General features: G+C 41.2%; 6 protein-coding genes across 6 annotated transcripts; 3 read left to right on the plus strand and 3 right to left on the minus strand.

Annotated features, from left to right (window-relative positions):
- Positions 1-519: 519 nt before the first annotated feature.
- On the plus strand, positions 520-1,421 carry PFICI_02136 (uncharacterized protein; the record flags this gene model as incomplete). Its single annotated transcript, XM_007830717.1, has 2 exons — positions 520-1,278; positions 1,332-1,421. The coding sequence occupies 2 exons, from the start codon at positions 520-522 to the stop codon at positions 1,419-1,421; spliced, it is 849 nt and encodes a 282-aa protein (XP_007828908.1).
- Positions 1,422-2,341: 920 nt separating this feature from the next.
- On the minus strand, positions 2,342-4,411 carry PFICI_02137 (Translation factor guf1; the record flags this gene model as incomplete). Its single annotated transcript, XM_007830718.1, has 1 exon — positions 2,342-4,411. The coding sequence occupies one exon, from the start codon at positions 4,409-4,411 to the stop codon at positions 2,342-2,344; it is 2,070 nt and encodes a 689-aa protein (XP_007828909.1).
- A 524-nt stretch (positions 4,412-4,935) lies between these two features.
- PFICI_02138 (uncharacterized protein) lies at positions 4,936-5,789 on the minus strand (the record flags this gene model as incomplete). Its single annotated transcript, XM_007830719.1, has 3 exons — positions 4,936-5,192; positions 5,244-5,278; positions 5,341-5,789. The coding sequence occupies 3 exons, from the start codon at positions 5,787-5,789 to the stop codon at positions 4,936-4,938; spliced, it is 741 nt and encodes a 246-aa protein (XP_007828910.1).
- A 1,455-nt stretch (positions 5,790-7,244) lies between these two features.
- PFICI_02139 (uncharacterized protein) lies at positions 7,245-9,601 on the plus strand (the record flags this gene model as incomplete). The annotated part of the gene is made up of 6 exons (XM_007830720.1): positions 7,245-7,310; positions 7,544-7,599; positions 7,651-7,761; positions 7,807-8,148; positions 8,186-9,047; positions 9,125-9,601. The coding sequence occupies 6 exons, from the start codon at positions 7,245-7,247 to the stop codon at positions 9,599-9,601; spliced, it is 1,914 nt and encodes a 637-aa protein (XP_007828911.1).
- Positions 9,602-9,632: 31 nt separating this feature from the next.
- Positions 9,633-11,078, minus strand: PFICI_02140 (uncharacterized protein; the record flags this gene model as incomplete). Its single annotated transcript, XM_007830721.1, has 5 exons — positions 9,633-9,824; positions 9,877-10,102; positions 10,155-10,327; positions 10,395-10,693; positions 10,745-11,078. 5 exons carry the CDS (start codon positions 11,076-11,078, stop codon positions 9,633-9,635), a joined length of 1,224 nt encoding a protein of 407 aa, XP_007828912.1.
- Positions 11,079-11,894: 816 nt separating this feature from the next.
- PFICI_02141 (uncharacterized protein) lies at positions 11,895-13,772 on the plus strand (the record flags this gene model as incomplete). The annotated part of the gene is made up of 4 exons (XM_007830722.1): positions 11,895-11,917; positions 12,113-13,098; positions 13,154-13,318; positions 13,384-13,772. 4 exons carry the CDS (start codon positions 11,895-11,897, stop codon positions 13,770-13,772), a joined length of 1,563 nt encoding a protein of 520 aa, XP_007828913.1.
- Positions 13,773-20,141: the final 6,369 nt, after the last annotated feature.

A 20,141-nucleotide genomic window follows, 5' to 3' on the forward strand; every position in this document is an offset into this window, starting at 1 on the left:
TGATTGGGACTTGTCCTCTTTGGTCGTGGCTAGGCCTCCCACGTTATCCCTGTTCCCGGCAATTAGCGTTCTTGGCCTTGAAGAAAGGATAGTCGTCCGAACTGGGGGTGTCGACCTTCCCAATGCCGGATCAGGGCAACCTATATTAAAACATGATGCTCCGCGTACAAGTACAGTTGCTTTCGCTTCCGAGCTGATTCTTGTTGGACTCTTTATCCATTTTATTCTTCAATATCTCGTTCATTCGTTTCACCCGCTGCCTTGCTCATAAGAGCCTTACATTCTTTACGGTCGATTAGCCACTCGCTCGGCTCAGGTCAACCAACCACCATTCTTTCTCTTTTCTTTTGCTATATACATATCCAACAATCACCTGCTAGTCGGGCTTTGCTGTGCGAAAACAACATCACCATCATACCTCTACCTACCTTCTATCGATATACCTGAACCGACCGGATTCGCAGCTTTCTTCATATCTACCATTTTCAATTTCTACCTCACAACTGAACCATAGACAAGATGCGTTTCCAAACCAGCTCTGTGCTACCATTTCTTCCGGCTTTGGCCTCGGCCATTGCAGCTCCCAGCATGGATGGGTTCAGCATTCTGTTCTCTGAGTCCTTTGCTGGCACTGCTGGCTCTACGCCAGATACGGGCGTATGGAATATTGCCACGGCCATTGACACAAACGCCGAAGTTCAAACATATACCACTTCAAATAACAACCTTCAAATCAGCGGAGGAGAGACGGTCCAATTCGTTCCCAGAAAGAGCACCACGGGCGTTTGGACCTCTGGCCGTATCGAGACGGTCGGTGCATGGACCCCAGAGGACGGAAAAGTCATGGTCATTCAAGCAAGTATCCTCTTGGGTAGCAATGCCCAGGTGAATAAGCAAGGTCTCTGGCCAGCTTTCTGGTGCTTGGGCGACGCCATTCGCCACGGCACTGAATGGCCACTGTCTGGAGAGATTGACATCTTTGAGCAAGTGAATGGAGTGCCTACTGCGTATGGTACCCTTCATTGTGGCACAACCGTTGGCGGGCCTTGTGCCGAGCCTTTGGGAAGACAAGCAGCCACTACTTTGCCCGCCGACGGCTTCAATACTTGGGGTGTAAGAATCGACCGCACCAACTCAGACTGGACTCTGCAGACGATCCAGTGGCAGCTCAACGGCGCAACCTTCAACACTGTCACTGGTGCCGACATTGCCGACGAGGGCACGTGGGCGACCCTTGCGCACAGTCCCTTGTACATCCTTCTCAATCTCGCTGTCGGTGTAAGTGGAAATACGTCCAGATGCCTTTTGCCATTTTTACTGACCATCTCTAGGGTGACTGGCCTGGTGAGCCCAACTCGGAGACTCTCGACGGCTACGGCAGCATGATGGAGGTCGAGTATGTTGCTGTGTACTCCTCATAAGCCATGACTTGCCCTGGCCATGGGGTCCTGCTCTGGACATACATATTCCACCACGAGGTTTACGAAAATCAACATTTAGAGACATTTGCGAAACTAGGCATGGCGTTTCAGACGGAGGGTTTGGAGGAATTATTTTACAAAATTTTGAGATACCTTGAATGCTTTTTTCTTCTCTCTCGCAGTCAGCTTTGATGGCAACTGCGTTATTCTTTTCTCACATATTGGAGCGCGAGCCCTACAAGAAAAAAAAAAAAAAAGCTCAATGCCCAATGGGCTTCGCCATCTGCATACAGGCTCCCTTAGATGGTGCTACTTATAACAGACTGTGTTTCTGTAGATATCTATTGTATAGTCATCAATGATCAATATTGATTCGAGTGTATTTGGACATGTTTCTATTGTTTGATGACAATGATAAACGATGAAGAGTATCAATGCTGTGCACTACAAGGCAAGTAAATCGTGAAAGATCCACTTGAATCAAGACAAAGAAGGGATGATGCAAAAGTATTTAAGCTTAAAAGCAGCATCAAATGGAAGCATCAACTTAATTAATTTAAGTTTGTCCATGCCTATTGTCAGATGTGCAGAGCGGAAAGTTCTTGCTGCACTTCCAGCAGATTCTGCATGCCAGATTGGCATATTCATCAGAGTTACACAACCTTTGACTATGCCACCCAAGGAAATGACAAACAGGAAGAGTTTGAATAGAAGCGTGATGGGTCCGTCAAGTATGTCATGCTGCATGGGAGAGAAACAGTATGAAATCACTGTCTGCAAAACGAGAATTGGAAAGGCAACGAGATGCGGAGAGCGAGGGTCTTGAAGACTTGTTCTACTGAACTATAAATGATGCTAAACCAGTTGCTTCTAGTCCTCAACATGTACATACATAATTTACACTCTAATGATCTAGATCACTATTTGGTGAGGAATCGTTGGAAAGCCTCCTGTTCAATGACAACATTTCCTACTGCTCGCAAACGCTTACGACCAGCTTTCTGCTTTTCCAAGAGTTTCTTCCTTCTTGTGATGTCACTGGCGTGAAGCTTTGCCAGTACATCTTTTCTAAATGGTTTCAAAGTCTCTCGGGCAATGATCTTCTTTCCCACGGCAGCTTGGATGACAACCTCGAACATTTGCCGTTGTACGTGCTCCTTGAATTTGGTGACCCAGTGCCTTCCCAGTCGGTCAACCTGAGAGGAGTGCACCACACGGCTTAGAACGTCGACGGGTTCCTTATTGACGAGCAGTTGTAGCTTCACAAGGTGGGATTGCTTCCATCCTGCATCTTCATAGTCCAATGTCGCATAACCTTTGGTTGCACCCTTGAGCTTGCCAAACAGATCATCTACCAGTTGCGCTGTCGGTATCCGATACTTCAAGATGACCTGTGATCCATGGAAGAATTCGATACTCTCCTGCTCTCCCCGGTTGGCCTCGCAAAGTTCGATAGCGCGGCCAAGATACTCCTCGGGTAAAGTCATGGTCGCAAGGACGTAGGGTTCGTAATATCTTGCTCCTCGTAATTTGCTGTTCTCTGGCTCCGGAAAATCACTGGGATTCTGAATGATGCTCTCAGTTCCATCAGGCCAGACAACCTTGGACTGAACGGCAGGTTCAGTGATGATGATGTTCTGCCCGTGTTCCTGGCGAAGGCGGTCTTGGAACACAGAACAGTGCAAGCTGCCCAGGAAGCCCAGCCGCCAGCCGGCTCCTAGAGCTTCCGAATGGTCTTTCATGAGAGTGACGCTACGGTCGTTGAGAACCAACTGTCCAATGTCGTCGGCTAGACGCTGGTAGTCGGTTGGATCAGTCGGGAAGGCTGCAACAAAAACCATTGGTTTGGGCTCCTCGAATCCAGGATACGGCTCAACAACGTCTTCCGAACCAGCAGTGGTGAACGTGTCTCCAATCTTTGCATCTTGAATCCTCTTCATACCAGGATTGAAGAATATGTATCCAACCTGGCCTGCTCTCAGCACCGTCTGTGGCGTCTGAGTTGGGTATCTAATGCCAACCTCTCCAACAGTATACTTGCCCCCGGTCGCAAAGCTGACTAGATTGTCTCCCGGTCTGACGGTTCCGTCGAAAATGCGGACAAGGCAGATGACGCCACGAAAGCTGTCGTACCATGAATCAACCAGCAACATTCTCAGGGGTTTCTTCTCGTCTCCCTCGGGCGCCGGCACGTTTTCAACAATCGCTGGCAAAAGCTGCTTCACATTGAGGCCAGTCTTGGCGCTGACCCCAATGGCCTTAGACGAGTCCAACTCAAACGTGGTCTGAAGCTGCTCCAGCACTCGCGGCACATCGGCTGCATTCATGTCGATCTTGTTGACGACGGGAACGATCTTTAGCCCCTCGGCGAATGCGAGATAAAAGTTGGCAACCGTTTGAGCTTGTACACCTTGGCTGGCATCGACGAGCAGGAGTGCGCCGCCGCAGCTTGCATACGATCTGGTCACCTCGGCGCGAAAGTCGACGTGCCCAGGGGTATCCACCAAATGCAGGAGGTAATCTTCGCCTTTGTAGTTGTATATCATGGTACATGTCTGCGCCTTGACGGTGATGCCGCGCTCGCGCTCGACCTCGAGGGTATCGAGGATCTGCTTATTTGACGAGGAAGACGAAATGGTGCCTGTGATCTCGAGGAGCCGATCACTGAGGGTGGATTTGCCATGGTCAATGTGTGCGACGATGCAAAAATTCCGAAAGCGAGAGATGGGTATGTCGGCTATTCGGCGCTCGAGATCGCTCACGGCTGCTTTCGTGGAGCTCGCATATCGTCTGGAAACATTGAAAAGTAGGAAGTTTTGTGCAATCGGCTTGGGTGTTTGGTGCAAGAGTGCCGTCGGGTTGCTCAGGTCATGGTGACAGCTGAGGATGCGCCGACCTGACCTGAAGCCATTGCTATAAGGCCGGTGCTGGCGCAATGTGTACAGACATGATCGCATGCGGAGAGATGTCAAATGCCGACCGCCACCCATTCATGCGAAATTGGCGGTGCGAGTTGCAGGTGTCGAATTGCCAAAATATTTGCGCTCGCGGTATTCCAACGCGCTGGGAAATGGGAATGGGATTCTTTAGCTGGCTGTCATGACGAAAAAGCTCTTATCTTATCAAACAGCGGAAGTGTACCAGTACCATGTCGCTGGGCGGCACTGTAGTGCGGTACCTGACTACAAGATTACCGCCTAGTAATTACACAGTACCTCAGTTCTCATGACCTTTCACCTACATACCTACCTACCCATTGTAATTTTTCAATAAATACTATTTCCTGGAAACTATGCATGCAATCGGCTCAATTGACATACTTGGGCTTTATTGTATACACTGTGATTTGATTTGTCCTTTCTTGGTCCAAGCCTCACGCATCTCGACGCCAATGACCACCACTCAAGAGAGCTGGGCGCTGCCTCTGTTATTTCTTCTTGTTGAGCGCTTGGATCCGCTAATGATCAAGTGTGCGCCTGATACTTTCCATATACATACAACTGACACCAATGAACTAGATCGGGACAGTGCTGTTGAATGAAATGCAAGGGCCGAGGATTGTCGAAGTCATGGAGCTTGTCGAGTTGACGACTGCCGCTCCCAACCCGCTCGTTCCGCACTTGAGACCTAGAACGAAGGCTTTCGCCATGATGTCCGCCATGTAAGGGCCTGTGTGCGTGTGATCAACAGGATAGTTGGCATTCACAACCGAGGCCCCAAGGTTTGTCATGGCCTGTGCTGCATATTGACCATGAGGTACGTGGTAAACACCTATGGATTCTATTAATCGTGATCCGGCTGGAAGACAAGAATTGGACATACCTGCACCTGTACCACCCGCGACGGCGGCGGCGTACCTAATAAGAAGATTTAAGTCTCTTGTCCGCATCTATCGAATCACCAGTGACGTGAGACTTACCATGCATAATAGTCAAATCGATACGGTCCCCAGCTGCAAGTACCAGTCTCGCAAATGTTGTTTGGCGTGGGAGAACTCATAATGACTTTGGCTCCTTTGGCCAAGAACAACTTGGCGGCATTCTCGTAATAGGCTGGGTACGTGAGCACTGTCTCGGAAACCCCATCATATGTGGTCTGGCAAGTTTGAGTTCCCTCTCCGAAGCAATCAGTCCGACCGTTATCCGTGGGCGTGAGACTGCCTCCGTCATTGTGTCCAAACTCAATCACAACCCAGTCTCCAGACTTGACCTGATCAGCGACCGCCTGGAACCGTCCTTCGCGGGTATAAGAGCGTGCACTACGACCGGCGATGGCACTGTTTTGTACAGTATAGGTGCTTGAGGGCAGTGAATATTGCAGGTAGTGACCCCAACCCTGTGTTCCGGATCCGCCCCCATTCTCAGCCATGGTCGAGTCGCCGCATAGGAAAACCGTTACAGCTCCAGCCTGACTGGCCAGGAGGCCTAGTAGCTGGAATGAGTATGGAAAATGCATATTGTGGCCAAGTCCTAAGACAATTTTCCAGTTGAATGCCGCTTCTGCAATACTCACAGATCTAGAGATTGATAGGCCAAGGACGATATTTATATGCGGAAAAAAAACCCCCCCACAGTAACTCCCCATTCCTGATTTCACTACTGCTGTGACAAATGGTCATTTCTTTTGTTTGGATGTGCGCTGTGCTGGTATGCTACTTGCATAGTCATTGTTATTGGATATATGCGACGCACCGACCCCGATTTGGTTGTAACTAGTCAATGTAACCATGGGACCTATCCTCCGTGTCGACTAGATTGGTGTAAATTGCTGAGTTCCGAGAATGGTACGGCGGCAACTCGGCTACCGCCAGAATGCCACGCTGCTCACATACAAATACTCATAACCAGCTTTGAGGATACGTAAGGTCAACTCCTTCTGAAAACCCAAGACCCACGCTAACTCAAACACCCATAAATATGGCCCTCGTTCCAGACAACATTGGTGGGTTTTCAATTTGCATTTCATTATATGTTACAACTCTTCTCAATTGAATAACCATGGTGTAACAAACCTTCTGTTACAATTCAGCGCCAAGAACATTGGCAATCTTGCCTCACTAATGCTCTGATCGTGTTGGAAGCACTAAAGGCGAAAGATACGGGGTATTCTGTGCCCGTTGATCATGAATCCCAAGCATATCATGAACAGATAGGAGTTCCGCTGTCAAAAACACCTCCATAATAGTCAGGACCACAATCAGGCTTGTGTAGTCGGCGTATAAACTGAGTCCTTGAAATGTAGACCTTGATTAGCAAAGGTCAGCGTACACAGTACGCCGCTGATTTCTGACCTCTAACCCCCTTGATTTCCGAGGACAAAGAAAAAGGTTCTACGGCAAAGCTTCCCAAGATCACCGTATAAGTTGACAGTGGAGAGTTTTGCTACCCAACCATGTGCATACCAGGTACAAAGGTGCCATTTAGCCATACAGCCAACACAACTGAACGTGGAGATTCAAGGACTAACTCCTTTGTACAAGTGTAAATAAAATTTACTTATCGGTATAAGCAAAAATGAGCATTCTGACTTTTTGACTTGGAATTGATTTCCATCTCTTTATGTTTGTAGGATCAGAATGTGACGTTAAGAGTTGCGGCTAGTTGAGGAAATTTAGATAAGCTCTTAGGCTAGCAACAAGACCCCCAACGCAATGAGGGGCGCAAGTCCAAAAACCGCATCGCCTGGAATAAGGAAACGAGAAGAAGGATATCATCCGGTTCCCGAACTAACTCCGTCGGATCTGATATCAAAACCTGGAGCTCTTCCGTCTTTGAAAGGCGCGCGTACCATCTCACATCAACAAAGGGGTGTCTGGCGACCGTCATGATTGTTTGCAATGGAAGAATCAAGACCTTCGAAACGAGTGCGCCAGGCCTGCGAGCCATGTCGGTAAGTGTTCGATCTGCTAGCACAACAGAACATTTTCTGACGTACTGTATATGTAGTCGAAAAAAGTCCAAATGCCCAGGAGACAAACCTGCTTGCTCTTATTGTGTGCGTTTGGGTCAAGATTGTGTCTATCTGGCGGACTCGGAAATTAGCTTGGGTGCGAAGAATCGCCAGTTGGTAATCGGACCCAGAATAGCTAGCTTCTACCCAATTTGACTGACTTAAACACCAAGGAGGACCGAATGGATAGTCTTGAAGGAAAGCTGGACCAAGTACTGGCACGTCTTGGGTAGGTTTCTGCCTCGATGAGCGACTATCAGCGACAACTCACAATTTTAAGCTCAAATGGAGCATCGGGGCGAGCCACAGATATACCCCCCGAGGTTGGCGAACCTGGCCCGACACCAGCAACAGGACTTGCTGTATCTGATTCCTCCAGAAACTATGTCCCGTGAGTTGTGTGTCGAACGCTCAAAGACCACCATTGATGCTCCAGCAGTTCTTTCCCGTTCAATTCTGAATCCATTGCCCGGATAGGTTCCCTCTATCTGAAATGGTGCCATCGGCAGCCGGTTGAGCTATTCAATTCCGAGAATTTCATTGAGACACTTCCAAATCGAGACCCGGAACTTCTTATTGCGCTGGGTTCGTTGAGCTTGCGATTTCCACCTGGGACGTCAAATTCTAGCAAGGAAGAACAGCTCGAAGCCATGACGACCAAGTGTCGAACCATGGTTATGGAGCGCCTTGCTACGAGCAAGATAGAACTTTCTACTTTACAGACTTTGTGTCTATTGGGAATGCTTGATAACACAGGAAAGATTTACCCGCCACAGTCGTACATTCTGCTTACTAACTTGCTTTACAGCCGGCAGGACTTTACAGGCGGAGTTCAACCTATCCATGGCTTGTCAACTGGTCCAAAGCCTCATGAGCTGCCTTGGTCAGTCAAATTCCCCGCTTGTAGAGTCTAGAGAGCTCCGACTCTGCATTCGCAGTATCTTCATGCTTCAGAACTTGTATGGTTCTCTTCCGGTCGTCGCAAGGTTCATGCCGACCATAGGCGGTGGTGTTCAGGCTACTGCACACCTGCTCCCATTGACGGACTTCACGTCTAGCGATGGAGACTCGGGAGATTCGATCAAATATATAGCCATGCTGACTGATGTTTGGCAACTGGCGCGTGCTTATGCCGCCAAACGCCCTACTACAGAGACAGTACCCCCATGGGCACCCTCGTCAGACTACTCCTCTGTCATGCAGCATCATCTAGAGATCGACTCCCGAGTTCCCTTGACGCACCGATATGAGAAGAACCGCATCGAAGAGTATGCACCTGAGATATTGCAGCAAAAGAGGGATCACTGGGGTCCGTGGTTGTTTCTCCAATTTGTATACTCTACTATTCCATGTTTATTGAACCATCCTTTCCTCTTGTCACTCCGATTGGCAAACTTTAGGGACTCGATCCCTCACTCTTTCATCCAGCAATCGTTTGAGAACATAACGAGGAATGCAGGCTGGATCTGTCATTTCTTGGACGTTTTGGAGGACAAGCAGTTTGCTACTTCTGATCCTACCCTGGCCCACTGTGTTGTCATCATAGCGACGATCCATCTTCAGCACAGCTTTGTCACAACCGATAGTGACTTGAGAGAGTCAGCACAGAAAGGGCTACAAAAGTGCATGAACTTCTTGTGGCGCATGGGTTCCACCTGGCGTATCGTCAACACCATGGTAAGTTGAAGATGGCAGAATGAACGATATACAAGCTCTGGCACATCTACATGAGCTAATATGAAGCTGCATTATAGGCAGAGGATTTGGAGCGGCTACAAGAAAGCGTAGTTGCTACACCAACTCCTCGTGGACCAGAAACTGGCAATAGTCAGGCGGCTTGGACCATTGATACAAGACTTTTGAACGACTTACTCGTTCAAGGATACTCCAGCCGGAGTTCACCACAAAACAATAGCGATGTCTTTGGAAAGTCACTTGTTCCCGAGAACAACATTTCTCAAGAAAGCGGCGTGGACTTTGATCTTGTTGGATCTGTAGGCATATTTGGACACAGAGCGGTGCCCAAAGCGACTCCGCTCTATGCGCCAAACAAGGAACCAAGGACCCCTTTTGGGAGGACAGAGTTCATTACGAACAGCCCAGAACACCCAGGTCGTCTACCTCATGCAATGAGCGGTAATATTTTGCAAGACGGTTGGCTACTCAGCGCGAACGATTATGGACAGGCAATTGAGACATGGCTAGACTCCAATGCACCAGTGTATAATTGACTATACAAGAATATATGGATTCAAGGGCTGACTACCAAGAAAGTTCCTTGTCTGAAACCTCTTCCAGGCACTTGAGACTCGCGCAAAAAGTCGCGTCCTCGTCACTCGCAGCTGTGCTTTTTTGCCTTGGCGTGGCAGGCCAGTGTTCCTCGCCGGAAGCCTTTTCCCCTCTACGGTGGGACATGACCAATTGTCTCGTGACTTGCTGAAAGTACAAGGGACCCTGGAAGTATTAGCATGGAGCACCTGGGAAAATCTATCCATCGGATTCTCACCTTCTCTGCCTGCGGGTGCAACTCTCCATTGGTGAAGATGCCAGTCTCTAGGTTCTTCTGTGCTGCGTTGCACAGGTCTTTGTCTTCTCTCAAAACCTGCTTGAAAATGTCACTGATCCAATCAAAGTCCTTTGTCGGTGCGTCATTCCCTCGGTAGACTTCATATTCCATCTTGGTTTGGGTAGCTGAAATTGGGATGCACCGCATGATGTAGAAGAAATTTTCCCTGGAATTTTCAGAGTGAAGATCTTGTAGCATATTGTAGAGAAAGAACTCACGATATAGTGATCGAAGCATTAGGATACAGAAAGGAACTAAAGATCCCCATGCCTTTAGTACCTGGCCTATCCGTATTGAAATGTTGGATATGTCCGCCGGTGGTTTCCACCCAATACTTTGACAAGTCTGACATGCCATTCAGTGCAGGATGGCCGGTTGGGCAATGATAGCACTTGATGCCCCAATCACTGTCAGTTCTTGGTAAAACAGTATATTTTTCCTGTGGTTTCTCGACTCACCTCGTTGTAATTATCAGCCAATGTCTTCCAATTGTAGTCACCAATCATTTCCCATTGGTGATCAAAGTGAAACTTGGTCAAGTCAAACGGCTGGAGGCGCTTCTGGGTGTCAACCCCGGCAAAGTCATGTTCCCAGGGTATCGATGGTTGGGACTCCGAGTCAAGGTTGATCCACACAAATCCCAGTTTGTCTACATGGACGTGGATTCTGTATAGTCCGTTTGCTGTCTTGTCAAAATCTTCGAGATCCTGATACTTTGGAGCCTTGGCTAGATTGCCTGCAAATCCATACGACCACCCTAAGAGAACATCAGTTTGATTTCAACATGATCCTGATCTCAGAAGCTTACCGTGGTATTTGCAGGCCAACACACTAGCCTTTCCCGAGTCTCTCTCGATGATGGGATATGCGCGATGTCGACAGACGTTATGGAAAGCATTAATGTTGCCCGCACGGTCCTTTATCAGAAAGAATGGAAATCCAGCTTCTGTAATGCGGACAAAGTCACCCGCATTGACAAAGCGAAGTTGGTGGGACACGAGGATCCATTTCTTGCTAAAAATGGCCCGTCTTTCCAGCTCATACATTGCGGAGGAATGGTACCAGGTTGCTGGCAAAGCTCTCACGGGTACATCTGTGCCCGGCGCCTCGGCTTTCTTGCCAAGTCCAAACCACGAAGCCATTGTACGTGTGCGGAAAACCAAGGCGTAGAGGGGATGACAAAGACTAACTCAAAACTCGACACCACAAGAACAGCAATGCTTGAGTGTCCCGAGAAACTTGAGAGGACATAAATGGATATCTTTTTGCACATACATCTTCGTGTCCGAGGGTAAGGATGTGCCGTGTTTGGACTGACGGGGAACTCTAGTGACTTTTCCGCGCTGCATCCCGCCAGGCTCCGATATTCATCCAAGTGCAAGTCACGGTATCAAAAGTTCCGTACCCACATGTATCTTGCAGAGTACAATGATAGCTGGTCATTGATGGGACAGGCCTTCGACTCGCTTGAAGAGTCACAGATAGGACTTCGATCGTTCCGGCTTGGCGCCTTCGACCCGGATCCAAAGCCGTACCCACAGATGTTGGTAGACCGTTGTGGATCTTGACTAGACCAATGCTCTATAATGCTTGCCAGAAAAGCATTTGCTATGCAATCGTCTGAAAAGGAAAAGAAATCACGATTTTGCACTCACTGGGGTAGAGAAGAATTTTGTATATCGCAATGGCACAGGACAATACTACGTCGAGCTCGAATCGCTTGCGATGCACAATCATCGGTGCCGGGTTCGTTGACTCCAGATCATAATTTCGGACTTTGCGTGGGAGCTAACATTAATTCATACAGAGTCTCCGGTATTCTAATGGGCAAGCTTTGTGACGCATATTTTGGTCTGATATTACCGCTGACCCTGCCTTCAAGCTTACAAACTCCAAAAGCACCTTGGAGATTATGTTGAATTCGCAATATATGAAAAGTCGTCAGATCTTGGCGGCACATGGTTCGAAAACAGGTATCCCGGTGCGTCGCCAGGCTGCATAAGATCGCACTATAATACTGACCCCAGAAAGGCTGTGCCTGTGATGTTCCTAGCCATGTATATCAGTTTTCCTTTGCTCCGAATCCGGACTGGTCAAAGTTGTGTAGTTTTTTTTTTTTTTTTTTTGGCAAACAAGGATTTCGTGTATATTCTAATCCGCAAGTTCACGTGCATAGCTTTGCCTCTTCTGCCGAAATTCAAGCCTACCTCAAGCGAGTAGCCCAGACATTCAATCTCGATCGATATATCCAATATAACACCAGAGTGACGCATGCGTCTTGGTGCGAGGAATCGGCAACATGGACCGTGGAATTGAACGGGCAACATAGAGTGCAGTCCGAAATTTTGGTCAACGCTGGAGGGATACTAAACGACCCTCAAATTCCTGAGATCCCAGGACTTTCCTCTTTTGCTGGGCCTCGTCTCCACACCGCGGCTTGGGATCCCAGCGTCGACATTACGGGCAGACGGGTTGCCGTAATTGGTGCTGGTGCCAGTGCGATACAGTTGATACCACAAATCCAACCTTTGGCAAGCCACGTCGATGTATACATTCGAACTCCATCTTGGATCACTCCTCCGATAGGCCTCGAAGAAACAGCACCATCTCCGAATCCGTTTTATACCGAGCAAGAAAAGTATCGCTTCAAGAAAGATGCATCATACTATCTGCATCTCAGAAAAGGCTTGGAAGCTCAGTTTAATGGCATGTTTCGTGCATTCATGAAGGGCACCCCCGAGCAAAAAGCCCTACGTGCAGACTTGGAGGAAAATATGAAAACACTGATTCGAACGCCAGCGCTGCAAGAACAGCTCATTCCAAAATTCGAAGCTGGATGCCGCCGGATGAACCCCGGACAACCATATATTCACAGCCTGCAGGAAGACAATGTGCTCCCGGTGTTCGGAGGAGTAGATAGCATAACGTCACAGGGAGTAGTGGTAGACGGAACAGAGCGAGCTTGCGATATCCTGGTTCTCGCAACGGGCTTTAACACATCCTTCCGGCCTCGCTTCCCAATCATTGGACGTAACGGCGTTGATCTTCAACGTTTGTGGTCGGAAACACCTACCTCGTACATGGGAACTGGAGTCGCTGGATTTCCAAACTATCTCATATATCTCGGTCCTAACACTCCGATATCCAACGGAAGTCTCATGGGTATTTATCTCTTGTCTAATCACGAACCCGAACTCTTCATATTGACATGACACAGGAAGCTTGGAGGCGACAAGTGACTACTTCATTCGCCTGCTGCGAAAAGTAATACGACAGCGTGTAAAGGCGTTCGACGTGAGACCGGAGGCCCAGCAAGATTTCGATGATCACACGCAATCAATCATGCGTGATATGGTATGGACAGGAACATGCCGAAGCTGGTGTAAGTCGCTGTTTCGCTTCTCATTTCAGATAGACACTAGTGTTGGCGCTTACGCATATCTGCAGTCAAGAAGGGAGTGGATGGCAAAGTCACGGCATTATGGCCTGGCAGCTCGCTTCACTATATGCAGACTTTGGCGGAAAACCGTTGGGAGGATTACAATTGGGATCATGCTGCTGAGCGTTTCTCGTACTGGGGCAACGGCATTTCTTGGACAGAAGATCCCAATGCAGACAAGCTTGGTGTTGAGGAGCGTTCCAGCATGCTCGAATCAACGACAGTGCCGGGCAGTAGCGGAGACATAAGCTACTATCTCTGGGCCAGCGACCCCTTGAACTCGGCATCTGTTGGCAGCATCTCAGAAAGCGTCACCGAGGATGCTTTTGCCAGGAAGTCTGAGGAATGGAGCAAGATGCAGAAAAGTGTCGCTGTTGAAATCACCGTTCCCGTGTAGAGCTTTGTTTGTGTGGGGGAGGCTCAGCGGCATGACCCAGTGGAGACAGTTTCATTTTGACAACGAATAGATTCCATTATGCTCCAACCTATCACATGTGCTGATTACCATGGTTGAAAATTAAGATTCCTGAGTGATTAACCACAATAAGGGAAGTCAGTCGGAGGTTAGAGTTTTGCGGGTTGGTGCCTGCCTATCTGTCTGAAAGTCTAGGTGTCAAAGGACAGCATGGACGCCAATGAGATTGCTCTGGTCACTTCATTTGTTACGAATATGCACCCTTGCATAAGAACAAACAAATGTATTGGCGCTTAAGGAAAGAAGGGAGGGGCTTAGCACCGAAAGCCGGGAACAGGTCAAAACAGGAACCACCATCCTTAACAACTGCCAGCCAGCTGCCTAATAGGATTATAGTTTTGGTAATAATTTAGACGATTAAATTATTAAAATCATTAAATTCCATCGACTCCAGGACTATAAAATCGGTTTAGCATTATAATTCAAAAAATATTAATAAGGGAATAAATAAATATATATTATAAAAGGATTTCCTATATAAATAGTTATTACCTTAGTAATTAATTTAAGCATTTATTTTACTTATAAATAAAGCATTTAATACGCTTTAACGATTATATTTATAAATTAATTCGATTACCTTTATTTTTAAATATTTATTACTTAATATTTTTTTTAAAGCTATTGTTTTTTATTAGCATAAACCCTAATATTTTTTATATTTTAGGTTTATTTTAGAAACCTATAATATAATCGTTATATTTTAATTATTTTTATTTAGGTACGTTACCTTTAAAAAAAACCTTAAATAATATTTAGCAAAATATCGTTAACCGGAAAAACTCCTTTTTTCTTATCTAAATACTCTTAGCACTTGCTTGCGTAAAAAATAAAAAAAGATAATTTCGAACTAACTAAAAACCAATATTTAGAATTAGTTAAAAAAATCCGCGCATTTAAAAAAAAAAAACTACCTCCTTTACGCGTAAAGCCTAAATAAAATAAATTATATAGGAATTATAGAATTTTAATAATATTATAGCTAGGGCAGCTAATATTATTTCTACCCTAATTTATTCCGAAAAGCTTAAGCTTAGCATATTAGCGGCTTTTAATAATATTCCCGGATTACTCTAAGGATTCCTAGCCTAAGTCCGAGCTTACTAAACCTTTTACGGCAATTAATTTATAACAAAAAAATAAAAAATACTTTACGTTACGTTTTATTTTAAAAAACGAGCATTTACTTAATTCGAACCCTATTTTTCGGACGTAACTAAGCACGAATAGCAAATAAAACTATATAAAGCGGAAACTCAAAATATTTTCCAAAACTATATAAAATTCGAAATAACGCTTTAATCCCTATTCTAAGACCCGGATAAAAAACGATAAGCTAAAAAAAAAACTTAAAAACCTTAAATAAAAAGGATCCGCATCCAATTATACGGCAGATTTCAAACGCATTATCGCCAAAATAAAATGCACCAACGACACTAGGATTATATTATACTATCGAGGACTTAAAAACGGTATTAAAAACGAATTTAGCAGGATCCTTAAACTACCGGCTAAATTTAGCAAATATAGCGAATTTACCGTTAAAATCGATAACCAATTATACGCTCGATAAAATAAAAAAAAAAGGGGACACCTTATATCGCGATTCTAACGCAATTACGCCAATATAGGCAAATAACAAAATCCTTAATAACCTAAAAATAATTAGCGCAATAAAACCTTATACGGAACCTATAGCGGATAAATAGACCTTAACGCTATTTAGCGCAAAAATAAATCTAAAATTAAATATTATAATTACGATAAAATAAAATATTACGCTAACGAATATCGCTAACCCAAAAAATCAGGATTTAAGCTAATATTAAAAAGTAAAAAATAATTTAATAATACTAAAAGGGATAATATACCTTATAAATTACTCTTTTAAACGGCGTGCTTCGATAATAAATATCGGACGTATAAATCTAATAAAGATAAAAATAAATAATATCCCTAAAAACGAAAAATTTTAGCAGCCACTAAATTAGGAAAAACCGTATATTTTAAAAAACGAAAATAATTCTAGGATAATAACGATTACATATTTTCGGATGCCTCGGAAAACGAAGCATACTACTAAATAAAATAAGCAAAAAGCCAGAATTAGCGAGATTTATGCGATAACACCTTTAATTGCAAAAAAAGCATTAATATCGATATAGATTCTAATAAGCAAAAAAAAAACAAACTCGTTAAGCTTATCCAAAATAACGACGAAAAACATATTATCGATTATATATCCAAAAACGGAACCAGCTACGTTTACGATATAATTATTATTATAATAAAATAATAGGATACCGCACTACAATTTGCAAAAATTTTCTAAAAAAAAACCAACATTTTATAAACCCGACGAACCCTAAAAGCAGCAATAAAAAATAACGCAAAGCTTACCTATACATACCTAGCATATAATACCGTAATATAATATAAATATATTAACCCTAATTATAATATATATTTATAAAATAAAATCCGAAAAAAAATATTTCCTTTACGATATAATAAAAACGCTATTTACCACCTTTTTAAGGCGGGAAAAATAAAAAATATAAAGATTAGTTATATCGACCCTTAAAGATTCGTAATGCTTTATATACGATTATAAAAGCTAAACCGATGCCTAAAAAACGGGGATAAAAAATAGGAAAAATACCTATATTATAATTACGAATATTACGTAGCAAAAAAAATTAAAGCATAACACCTCCTTAGGAAATATAAAATAGCAAAACGTATCCGCGTTATAGCCACCTAACTAAAAAACGACAATACCGAAAATCTAATACGAGCTATAAATAACGAATACGAATTACCGATATATTCGATAGCTAATTTATTATTACGACTAATTATCGAAATAATAAAAAAAATAAAAAAAACCTATATTAAAACTATTACTAGCTTATATTTCGTATATTAAGGATATAAAAAGCTAAAAAAGCCCTCTAAAAACGACAAAAAACAAAAAAATACCCCTAATACATAATAAAAAATAAGCGAATTATCTAAATAATACGGAAATCGACCTTTACGAGCTAAAAAGAATTTAAGCATACCAAAATAATAAATATATACGGCCGCCGAAACGCGACGAGCTAATAAATAAATTAATAAAAATTCGGGAAACGACCACAGGCATTTTTAAAGCGATAAAAATAGACCCCGACTAAAAAATCCATATATGCTATAAATAGCATTAATATTAACGAATACCTTATAATCTAGATTAAAATTATAAATTAGAAAATACGAGCCCTAATAGATACGGGAGCTTAAAAAAATTTTATTTCGCTAATAATCGTTAACGCTTTATAAATACTATAAAAGCAGAAAAAAACGCCTTACGTATTCTAAACTATTAATAAAAAACTTATATCGTATAAAAACGGAATTATAAATATAAAAATTACGTATATTTAAATTTATATCTAAAACCACGAAAAAAGACTTAAATGCAATATTACAAAAATCACAGATTACGATATTATCCTAAAAATACCTTAATTATAAGCGAATAACCCTAAAATAAATTAGAATACCGGCTAATTTTAATAAAATATACTAAAAAAAGAGTTAGCCTTTAAAAAGCGCTAAAATAAGCCCTTAAGCAATTTTAAAATATTTAAATTCTATTTTATAACTAAATATATTAAGCCGAAACTCGAGGCTAAAATATTAAAAAAATACTAAGAATTTAGCGATTTATTTAATAAAATACTAAAAACAGGATTACTAAAGCATACAAAATACGACCATAAAATACCTTTCTAAAAAAAGAAAAAACCACACTTTATACCAATATACCTAATAAAACCTTAATACGAAAAGGCACTAAAAAAATACCTAACGGATATACTATAAAAAGGATAAATCACAAAATCCATTTTATCCGCAAAATACCTAATATTTTTTATACCTAAAAAAAATAAAAATAAAAAACCTAAATAAAAATTTTATATTAATTACCGCAAGCTTAATAATATTACGATTAAAAATCGATACCTTTTACTTTTAATTAAAAACCTACGCGATAAATTGCACGGAGCCTAATAATTTACGGCCCTAAACTTACCTAACGTATACGGCTTAATACGAATTAAAAAAAGAGAAAAATAAAAAACCGCTTTCCGTTACAAATACGGATATTTCGAATATAAAATTATACTTTTCGGATTAACTAACGCACTAATAAGCTTTTAAAATATAATTAATAACGTTTTAAAAAAATACCTCGATAAATTCGTAATAATATACCTCGACGATATATTTATTTACTCTAAAGATTTTAACGAATATTAATAGCACGTTAAAATAATGCTATAAAAACTATAAAACGCAAACCTATTAGTTAACCTAAAAAAAAGCGAATTTTATAAAAAAAAAATTACCTTTATAGGATATATAATATCCCCCGGAAAAATTAAAATAGAATTATCTAAGATTTTAATAATAAAGGATTAGCCTACCCCGATAATAATAATTAAAGTTAGATCCTTTTTAGGATTTGTAAATTTCTACCGAATATTTATTTAAGGACTTAGAGGTATTACCGTACTATTTATACACCTAATAAAAAAAGATATATCCTTCGATTAAATACTTAAAGCGCAGAAAGCCTTCGAGGCAGTTAAAAAACGAATTATAGATAAACCCGTAATACGCATAATAGACCTAAAACGGGAATTTAAAATCGAAATAAACGCCTTAAATTACGCTATAAGTAAATAATTTATATAAAAAGACGATAATAAAAAGCCATACTTAATTGCATTTTATAGCAAAAAATTTATAAAAAAATAATTAAATTACCAGATTTATAATAAAGAATTTATAGCTATTATTAAAGCATTCTAAAAATAAAAATATTATTTTAGCAGAACTAAATATTAAATTAAAATCTACACTAATTATAAAAATCTAGCCTCGTTTATTATTAATAAAAAACTTAATAAATAATAAATTAAATGGGTAGAATTTTTAGCAAATTTTAATTTTAAAATTATCTACCGAAAAAGATTAAAAAACGGCCGAGCCGACGCTTTAAGCCGAAAACCGGACTATTTCTAAAAAGTACTAAAAGAAATTAACACTATTTTTTCGATAAATGATAACGGAAATTTAATACTAATTATAACCTTATATATAACCATAAAAATTAGCAATAATAATAATTAAATTAGGAAAATAATTAACGATAAAAGAACACTCGATACCTATACCGATAAAATTAAAATCAAAAAAATACTATTTAACGAATTAATTAAAAATTACCATAAATCACCCATTAATAGACACCAAAAGGTATTTAAAATAACCAAACGAATCTAATAACACTTTAATTACCCGTAATTATAAAAGCATATTAGCAATATCATTAAAAAATATAACTTATATAATAAAGCAAAAATAGCACGATACTAATAATATAGGGAACTATAACCCATACCACCGCTAAATAAGGTATAAAAATCTATTATATTAGATTTTATAATAAAACTATTATTTTTAAAAAAACCTTTAATTAAAACCTTTTATAATAATATCCTAATATTTATAAAGCGACTCACGAAATACGCCTATTTCTTTTTATATAAAAAAGCTAATAACGCAAAAGAATTAGCTTATACGTTTTTTCGAACGATAGCTAATTAATACGGATTACTAAATAAGATTATTTTAAATCGAAATAAGCTTTTTATATTAAAATTTTAGAAATTATTTATTAATTAGCTAAAATACGACTATAAGCTTTCGATAGCTTTTTATCCGCAAACTAACGGATAAATAAAACGAGTTAATTAGGTATTCGAAAAATACCTTAAATATTACGTTAATTATAAATAAAATAATTAAGTTATATTATTACTATTCGCATAATTCGCATATAATAATATAATACGAGAATTTACTGGGATATTATTATTTTACGCTAATTACGGATACGAACCCGATATTACTAAAAAACCACTAAAAAAAAAATTTGTATTATACGCTATTTTACGCGTCGAATAATTTAAAAACCTATAAATAAAATTCTAAAAAACCTTTATCGCTATTTAATAAAAAACAAAAATCCGATATAATAAAAAAAAGATTAAAAAACTAATTTTTAAAAAAGGAGATAAAGTCTATTTTTTACGCAAAAATATTAAAATAAAACGATTAAGCGATAAATTCGATTTTAAAAAATTTAAACTATTTAAAATCGATAAAAAAATTTTAAACGTTAACTACCGATTTAAGCTACTAAAAACTATAAGAAACTATAAAACCTTCTATATT

Source organism: Pestalotiopsis fici (assembly GCF_000516985.1).
Source record: "Pestalotiopsis fici W106-1 unplaced genomic scaffold PFICI_Scf_2, whole genome shotgun sequence".
Classification (NCBI taxonomy): domain Eukaryota; kingdom Fungi; phylum Ascomycota; class Sordariomycetes; order Amphisphaeriales; family Sporocadaceae; genus Pestalotiopsis; species Pestalotiopsis fici.